The sequence below is a fragment of the Strongylocentrotus purpuratus genome, unplaced genomic scaffold (assembly GCF_000002235.5).
Source record: "Strongylocentrotus purpuratus isolate Spur 01 unplaced genomic scaffold, Spur_5.0 spur5_contig_853, whole genome shotgun sequence".
NCBI lineage: Eukaryota > Metazoa > Echinodermata > Echinoidea > Camarodonta > Strongylocentrotidae > Strongylocentrotus > Strongylocentrotus purpuratus.
The window spans coordinates 108,164-117,333 of record NW_022145561.1 but is presented as its reverse complement, the minus strand read 5'-3'; the positions used below and the strand labels follow the sequence as shown (position 1 = coordinate 117,333).

General features: G+C 36.2%; 1 protein-coding gene across 1 annotated transcript; it reads right to left on the bottom strand.

Moving 5' to 3' along the window:
• Positions 1-291: 291 nt before the first annotated feature.
• Positions 292-8,677, bottom strand: LOC764420 (1-acyl-sn-glycerol-3-phosphate acyltransferase gamma). Its single transcript, XM_030995517.1, has 6 exons — positions 8,521-8,677; positions 4,873-5,026; positions 3,789-3,891; positions 2,836-2,914; positions 2,228-2,441; positions 292-1,158 (listed from the first exon to the last, which is right to left on the bottom strand). The coding sequence occupies exons 1-6, from the start codon at positions 8,665-8,667 to the stop codon at positions 1,004-1,006; spliced, it is 852 nt and encodes a 283-aa protein (XP_030851377.1). The 5' UTR covers positions 8,668-8,677; the 3' UTR covers positions 292-1,003.
• Positions 8,678-9,170: the final 493 nt, after the last annotated feature.

Here is a 9,170-nt window from a genome sequence, read left to right as displayed (position 1 = left end):
TAGGATTATGTTGCACAAAATGAACAAATAAAAAAAAGAATTCAAAACTTGCCTCCCTCTCTATAAATCTTGATAAAATTGTGTAAACTTGGTGACATAATAATGGTTAAAAACATTTTGTTACAAGTGGATAAATATTATTTTCAAACATATTTTTTAAGATTAGTACAAAGATCAAAACTCGATCATTAAGTTTTAAAAAAAGTACTATACATTATTATTAATTTTCACACTTAATTACAACAGAAAAATATGGAAAGACCTTGATAATATATTTAATAATAAATAATATTTATAAACCTGTTGAATACAGTTTGATTATAGTAAACAATCAATAGAACCATAGCCTGAGCTACTGGGTTCAATTAGTATCAGTTAGTGCACCCAAACAGTAAACCATAGGTAAAAGCTCATCATTATAAAATTCCCTATTAAACACCAAACTTGAAGGCAATCTAGAGTAGTTTGAGTGTCCCATGCCTGGGGGACATCTACACACATACTATGGTAATTCAAACAAACCCATGTCAGTGAATTGTGGCGTAACACACATAGAAATAGGCAACTCTAAAGGGCAATCCAACATTTGTTATCAGTTCATTAGTATTATCATACATCGTCTACACAAAAAAAGGCCCTACCGAGTCATTCATTTTTCAAAAAATGGCATGCTAGTCATTTTATGTGTTGGGACATTGGCTTTACTGATTTAGCCCATTTAAATTTTAAAGAAGTTAGGAATCTGATTGGTGTGGGACATTGAGCACAGAGCAATTGTTGCCGTTGCATGTGTTCTATAATACATCGGTTTCCTCTGGCTCTCGTCACTCGGCCGATTAAAAAATTCTTCTTTGTTCATGAGAGTTCTTTGTGGATTTGTCTCCCAATGATTGTAATGTATGTCATTATTTTCTACCAGAGCTCTTCTCAAGTTTTCCATTATAGCTCTATTTTGCTCATTGGTCCTGTGTATTTTATTTCTGTTCTTGTGGGAGATGAAGGGTTAATCCTCCTTCTTCTCCCCTGCCGTTACCTCTGAACTGTTGGTATCCACTGAGCCATTCTTAACCCCCTGACTCCCATTGCTCTTGATGCTGCCATAAGTAGAACCTCTGGATGATACCGTGACATTCATAATGGACTTGGTGTAGGTGAACACTGCAGCAGATAAAGATCACAGAGTAGAGAGAGAGAGAGAGAGGGGGGCGAGAGAGACAGAGACAGAGAGAGAGAGAGAAAGAGAGAGAGGGGGTTGGAAGAGAGGATGGGGAAGAGAGGGAAAGAGAGAGAGATAGAGAGAGAGATGGAGAATCATCATCATCATCATTGTAATATATCATTCTAATCCCATGCAGTGGGGATGGTTGTTCCTTTATAAAGGCCTTTCTCTAAGCCTTCTTAGCTTCATCCTGTACTTAAGTGAGGCCAAATACTTTTTAATCTTGGTCAAATGCTTCCACAGTTTTGCAAGACCCGCTACAGGGTTTTGAGCTGCCCACCAGGAAACTCATTGTAGTACTCAATGGCTTTCTACTCTCCCAACCACACTGTCCACACCATCTCCATCTACCCATCATGGGGAGGCGCGATAGCTCAGTCGGTAGAGCAGTGGTCTCGTAATCCGGTGACCCGGGTTCGAAACCAAGGCGATACGCTAGAGCCCTTTGGTAAGGCATTAATCCTCATTACCAGGTCCCTCGGAGAGGACCTAAAGCCGTCGGCCGTCTGGTTGCTTATTTAGAAGCATTTATGCTTTCTTAGCAGTCAGGTAAAATAACCACCACCACCATTCAATTATCTCCTGTGAGATTGTCAGTCCAGCAGATTGGAGGATATCAGGTTTAAAGATAAGTTGAGTTATGGGCCCCGTCTTATAAGAATTACGATTGATCCGAGTCGGTTGCAAGTTTGGAGTCCCCTATCTCTTATGTACATAGCTGCTGTTAATCTGTTTGTAAGAAGGGGCTCAGGTCATGTAATTGCATTGTGAAAGAAACTGTGTGGAAATGATTGGAAAAGGATGGTTATGTAGCACATAAAAGTCATGGGGTTCCTGACTGACCTAAAGGTTTATAATTATCATTGCAGCATGAGCTAAATCCAGGATTTTGTTTCAGAATCTGAGACAAAGTTACTGGATCCCTTTAAGGTTCACTATTGCATGACATAATTCAATTAACAAATGGGACATGCCTCAGACGTGCCTCCCTACAACCTAAATACTAACCTGCATAGAGGGCGCCGACCACCAGAAGGATGAGAAGAGTTGAGCCTGACAGGAGCGTGACGAAGGCATAGTATATGAGGGGAACCCCCAACACCAAGAACCAGAAGGACATCACATACTTAGGAGTGGGTGTAGGGGGTAAGAAGCTATGCCCCCTCTCCGCATCGTATCCCTCAAAGGTGTTGTGGTCTAGGAAGTACTGGAATGTCTCGTCCTTTGGAGATTTAAAACAAAAAAATGCATGGCTGGATTGAGACTGACAAGCTGGTAACAAATTATTCAAATTGGAAAATATTCATAAAAGCTTGTATTGATAGAAAATGGCTAGTTTAAAGCAGCTGCCGGACTTATGGTGCAATATATGAGATCTATATTATCAAAGATATGAACTGTCAAAACAACATAGATATACCAGATGTTCCCACCCTCACCCAACCCCCCCCCCCCAAACAAATGGAAACAATGTATGCAATGCCATGTTGATCAACTCAAAATTTGAACAATTAAGTTCCTCAACACAAAAGAAGATGAAATTTGTCTTTCCCTCTTCATGAACTATAATGTCACGTCCATTTTTGTCCTGTTCTTTTTGCCTCAATTGTTCTTACCTTTTTCCTATAGAGTTCATGACAATACTCTGCAGTTGCTTCTTCTGTATCGGTCGGTACCTCATCAAGGGGTAATGCTCTGAAGGAAGACAAATAGAATTAATCAGAAATCAAGAGGAGAAAAAGGTGTGCGTGTGTGTCAATAGCATTTATATTGAAGGACGAATCTCTCACATGTATCAGCCTTTTTCATCCCAGGTGCTGCAAGGCATCTCTAAGGATGCCGTAGCAGAAATTAATTAAATAGATATTTTTAAATAAACATCCATTTTGAAAAAAATATTTGAAATCGCTATGTATTTTTTTCATTAGGAGATAACATTTTAAACGTACTATGTCCCATTTGCAGGCCAAAAAATCAAAAGGTTAAATTCCAACGGCATTTGAAAGATACTGTTAATTTAGAACTTCCCTCAGAACGAAAGGGCTTGAAAATGTCTTTAAGTGGAAAAATAACGACCATTAGTTGTCGAATCGACTTTATCCATAAATCATATATTCTTCATATTTAAACATTCGTTTTCACTACACATATTCTTTAAACCATTTGGAATAATAATACAACAACAACAAATTGGAAAAGCCAGGTTATTGCTCATATTAACTATTTTATTGATAATTTCTTATGTATTTCTTTGTTTATTTAAACTTACATGTAAGTATTTTATTGTTTTTGCTATTTCATTTATTTCTAACTATAATTCAACTATTTTGACCCCCAAAACAGGCGCCTAAGCTCTAAACAAGACCAAATAACCAATGTTTTATCTTTAAAAAAACCATGCAAAGACAAATGGTCACGTGACTTTGTAACGGTAGGTCCGATTTTCGAAAAATTTGTTTCAAAAAGTCATAAAATTTCAGCGTAAGATTCTTTTGTGTTAAAAAATTATCGTGGAAAATGAAGAGGCCCCCCCCCCGGGCTATACAGGGTTAAGATACAATGGAATTACCTCATATATATGTGGTATTCGAACTTCTTTCCACAGAGCAGGTCATAAAGTGTAGACACAGCACCATCTTTATAAGCTATTGTAGCATCTATAATATATGGAACTGGAAGAAGTACAGAAAAGAAGGGTGTCTTGAAAGCACAATATCCAAGAGCTACTTTTGTTATTGTGTAAGTTAGTTTTAGAAGCAGCTTGTCCTGTGTAATTTGTAAGTTATGTTAATATGGATGCAATTTAAAGCCCCACTGTCCTACTTGTAGCTACTTGCTCCGTCTATATAGAAAACTTCCCCAATCAGTGCCTGTTGGTCCCCATGATCCTCTTTTTCTTATGTTAGTTGAGAGCTGAGTTAATGAGATAGCCACCTGTCAGTGACCTCACTGTGTGGTCTAATCCCTTCTGGCCCAGTAGTGTTGACGGTCTTTAAAAGATAACAATTCAGACAAATAATCTGAGACTTGATCATTCATAGCTTGGTCAACTAGCTTAGCATCCTGTGTTAAAGGGATAGTTGAGTTCTGTTACAGAGGGCGCTACATAAAATAATTTTTGTGAGATAAGGAAAAACTGAGTGTCAAATTTGAAAGAACATTTAAATGACAAAATCATCTTTGTTTGATCAAAATTGGTTCAGAGATGGCTGAAATATCCATAAATATTACGGTTTCCAATATTTGCGTACCACCACAATTATTTGATGATTTGAAAAAGCCGTTGAAAAAAGGATACAGCGCCTTTTAAGTTGTATACCGGCCAAGGCAGATGTTGGCTTTTTGTTGGCTTTTTTCGTGTTGGTCATATTAAGCCCAACCAGCCAGCCCATGTATTGTTATTATTAATTACTTAATTAATTAACGGTCAATGTATTTTTTTTAAAGTGGAGCTGAATTGGTATGATCGTATTAGCTAAATTTCACACATTTTGGGGTCTAAAATTACCTTCATAGCAATTTTAGGTCCTCAAAGGGCACTATAAATGTCATAGATAAGAATAAGAGCAATAACCATGCACTTTGAAGGCAATTACAGTCTAGAAACAGAACTCAACTATCTCTTAAACAACCAAGCAACTACTTTTTCTCACCTTTTCCTTTGTAAGTCTGCATACAGAGATTGAAGCCTTTTGTACGCGGCATGAGGTGATGTTTTAAGCCTGGGAGTCCCTTCTCTTTAGCAAACGCCTGGCTCTTCTTGTACTTCTCCTCTGTGTACCGAGTTCCTTCGCAGAATATGAGTGTCTAAGCAAAGAAGACAGAGACATGTCAGAAACACCTGATACAAGGCCTTGATAGGAAAGTGACATCGAGGTCAGAGAGGACGGATTTGCATCCTAATACAGTACAGCCTGTATATAAATCCTGCTCAAGGGACACAAGAAAAGTGGTCTTCATAGGCAGGTGGTCTATGTACAAGTTCTTGATATAGTATTTATTCCAATGAGAAACACTATTCAAGGGAAACAGAAAATGTGGTCTTTATAGACAGGTGGTCACTTTTAAAAGGAGGTTTGAATGTAACTGAATGCTCCTTTACCTAAAGGACTTGTACTATGACATTGGACTTCATGAAAAAAGATCAACTTAGAGAAGGGTAAAGCTTGGTTCTCGTTACTCCTGTTTGACTCTTTGAAAAATAAAAAAGAGGAGATTTCACTCTTTTTGTAAAGAAAATATATAAAAACAATATCACAAGCAGATTTAAAGGTGAACTCTTTATATTCCACACAAGAATCTCAGTATGCCATATTAATTTGTTATCATAGGATAGATATGCCAAATGTTTCAAAATTATTTAACCGTTCCTGGTTAAGATTAATCAATACAGGGGAGTGTTTCACAAAGACTAAGATCGACTTTGACCTAAGTTGAACTTAATTATTGCAAGCCGTCATGCCACTATATTCTCTCATCAATTGCTGGCATTGGTTTCTCAAGGAATGTACCAATCGTGGTCACAAATCATTTACATTTTGTTATAGTTCATTGTTGAAGGAAAAAATATTATCTAAAGATCTTAATTGAGAGACCAATGGTAAGAGCAACCAGTGGCATGAACGGCCTGTCATAGTTGAGTTGATCTTAGTGTTTGTGAAACACTCCCCTGGTGTTTAAAAGGGTAGACATGAACCAAATCAACACCAGAAATTTAGTAATTCTGTATTAAAAGCAATATTTTTACAGGAAGCAATCCTTCTGTCACTTGATGACTATTGTTTTGGGCAAACATGCACGTGTGGCAAACAAGCAACTGTGCAGCAAGGCGAACAGCCTAGCAAACATGAAAATCACTCAAGAGTTTGGGTAGAGAGAGACGACGAGATAAAATGCCTCGTCTGAAAGTGTAAGCACCCGGGCAGAGTTCAGGCAGTGACTTTTTGCAGTACTTAACACTTTAATTTACTCTCTTCACTCACTAAAATTGCCTTTACCGGTAAGCATAAACTTTTGAGTTCTAATAATATTGACCTAACATAATCTAGACAAAAAAGGGTCAAACTTCAGAGCATTTAATTATTCATTTACAGATAAAAAAGGAAATCTCAACCACAATTTGATTATCTGTATCAGAAGTGGGATGCGAAGAAAATAAGAGATTAAGGAAGATCAAAGTGCAATTTCTTTTATGTTTGTACAAAAGATGAACTTTAACAGTTGTTGCAAGTACTAGAGACAAAGACATGGAGTATTTCCAAACTACATGGATGCCTTACTTTAATCCATGATATTGTGTATTGATATTGAAGCCAGACAAGTAATATGTTTATATATAATTTATACATTTATTACACCCTTCTCACTCCAAATAGACAATATAATCATTGCATTAATGTCATACATCAGCATTTGCATGCGTTAGCCAACAACTTGGAATAACTTACTGTTAGAATTTTAAAAATCACCATCATTAAGTATTTTTAGATCAAAACTAATAGCACATCTTTTCATTTAACTTTAGGTTGTAGATATAAGCACATCAATAGCTCTTGTAGCACAGTACAATATACAACTGCATAGATTCTGTGCTTTATAAATGTATACTATTATTATCATTATTAGTGCTCACAAACATTATATGTAACATTTTGGCATATATCTCATGTTTCAAATCGCAAAAAAATATATGAATATGTATTGAGTTTCTAACATTTAAGCCAACAAATTATTTTAATCTTTTTTCTGTTCTTTTACAGAGACATAATTTACAACCCTTTTATTTCTTTCTTTCCATTTAGTGTCATGTGGACATGCCCAAGTAATTGATTTCTCAATTCAACCTTAAAAGGCAGTAGCCATAGGGTCATAAATAAAACTTCTGTCCAGAACCTTGTAAAGCTTCCTATTTCATTACAATTGCATTTTTTTCATCTAATATCAGGTCAATGCTAAATAATAAAGCGTTATCCTATTTCCTTAATCTATTTGCACAACTTTCAAGTCATGTGGCCCATATCACCTCATTCAGATGTAAAGTATTTGTGAGAATGACTTTCACATACTAAGTTTGGAATGTAGTATCAAAGGTTAAACTCACTGAGCAAGATGGAAGGAGTTTATTAAGGTGACCTTTAACCTCTTCACAATATCACCTCATTTAGATAATACATGTATTTGTGAAAATGACTTTCACATACTTAGTTTGGAATGTAGTATCAATTGTTAAACTCACTGAGCAAGATGACCTTTAACCCCTTCACAATATCACCTTATTAAGATAATACATGTATTTGTGAGAATGACTTTCACATGTACATTTACTTAGTTTGGAAAGTAGTATCATACAGTGTAGGTTTAACTCACTGAGCAAGATGTAAGACATTTATCAAGGTTCACAACCATTGGTAAACATATGGATTTTGTAAAGAATTAGATTTAAAGGTCCTATTCAAAATTTGGGGGGATATGGCTGAAAGTAAATCTAGAGATAGGGACTGAATAATAGAGAGGGAAAGCAATTTCAGTTGTGTGAAATATTTCTGAAAATTTAAATGTTTAGGTAGTAAGAGCTCTCTCTCTGACTGAAATTTTCCTTCTTTTGTTTTATAAAATACAAAAGGGAATCTCATACTAACAATAGAATATATGTAAACAGAGATTTAAAGAACAGAAATGCGTTTATTACACTGAGTTAGATATTTGAACAACATGCACAAGTACCTGCAAATGTATGCTCCATATTGAAATTGAAATGATTTTTTTTTCAATTTGGGAGTTTGGTTTTTACTGGTATGAATGAATATATAAATAGTGAGGGAAGTGCTGACTTAAATAAATGATAATGATGTAATAGTAGCTGAACTAATGCCCTTCTGGCTGGTAACAGACATTACTGTAAACCCAGGAACTTTCACGTGCATGAACTTTTCGTGAATTTCACCAGGGATTCCGATTCGCAAAAGTTTTATGGCGCAAAATATTCCAACTGACACAACAATGAAACTTGGCAGTTAACAGAAGTTTCTCAACACAAAATTGTCTGCACTACTTATAGATACATGTACTGGCGCCCTCTATATAGCGAACAATGCTTAATCAGTGACCATTTGTCCCCCATAATCCTCTTTTTCTTATGTTAGTTGAAAGCTGATTTGATGAGATAACCACCTGTCAGTGACCGTGCAGGGAGGTCTAATCCCTCCTGGCCAAACTAGTGCAGTGGGGCTTTAAGAGTTCATTAAAGTTTCATGTTGCATTATAAGTGTCTGGTTGTGCAGGATTCTGACAGACATACTTACCACACAAGGATAGTGGAATGTGGTGATGTTCTCAAAATGTTTCACAAGAGATGATTTGTCCCTTGTGTAATCTCTGTTGACAAAAAGCTGCTCGGTGAGGTAGAAAGACCAGCCAAAGAAAGGCACATACTTCAATTCATTCTTCATTAGCCTCTTGGCACCCTACAATAACAAAAAGAAATGGAAATTAGATGTAGAGAGGTAAAGTCATCTCCCCTACCTTGATGTAGCTGGACAAGTGGAATCGGAACCAAGAAAGTCATATGCTGGAAAGATTTAAAGGGTGATCTTATACGACATACATGTACATGTACATGTACAGTGTACAGGGGTGATGGTGAGCACTAAAAAAAAAGGGGGGGGGGTTCCCCTCAACCATGCTCCCCTTGAGTAAAAAAAAAAAAAAAAAAGGATTTGAGGAAAAAAAAGGATTTGAGGAAAAAAAATGGCATCTAACAACATTTACCCCTATTGAGTAAAAAAAAAATGGGAAATAATAGGGAAGAAAAAAGAAAAAAAGGGGGAAATCGGGAAGAACAAAAAAAAAAATCAGGAAAAAATATAAAAAATCAGGAAACCGATTTGAATCAGGTTTTTATCAGGCCTGACTTAGTGTATTCACCTTTTTTATACTACAAAAATGAAAATTT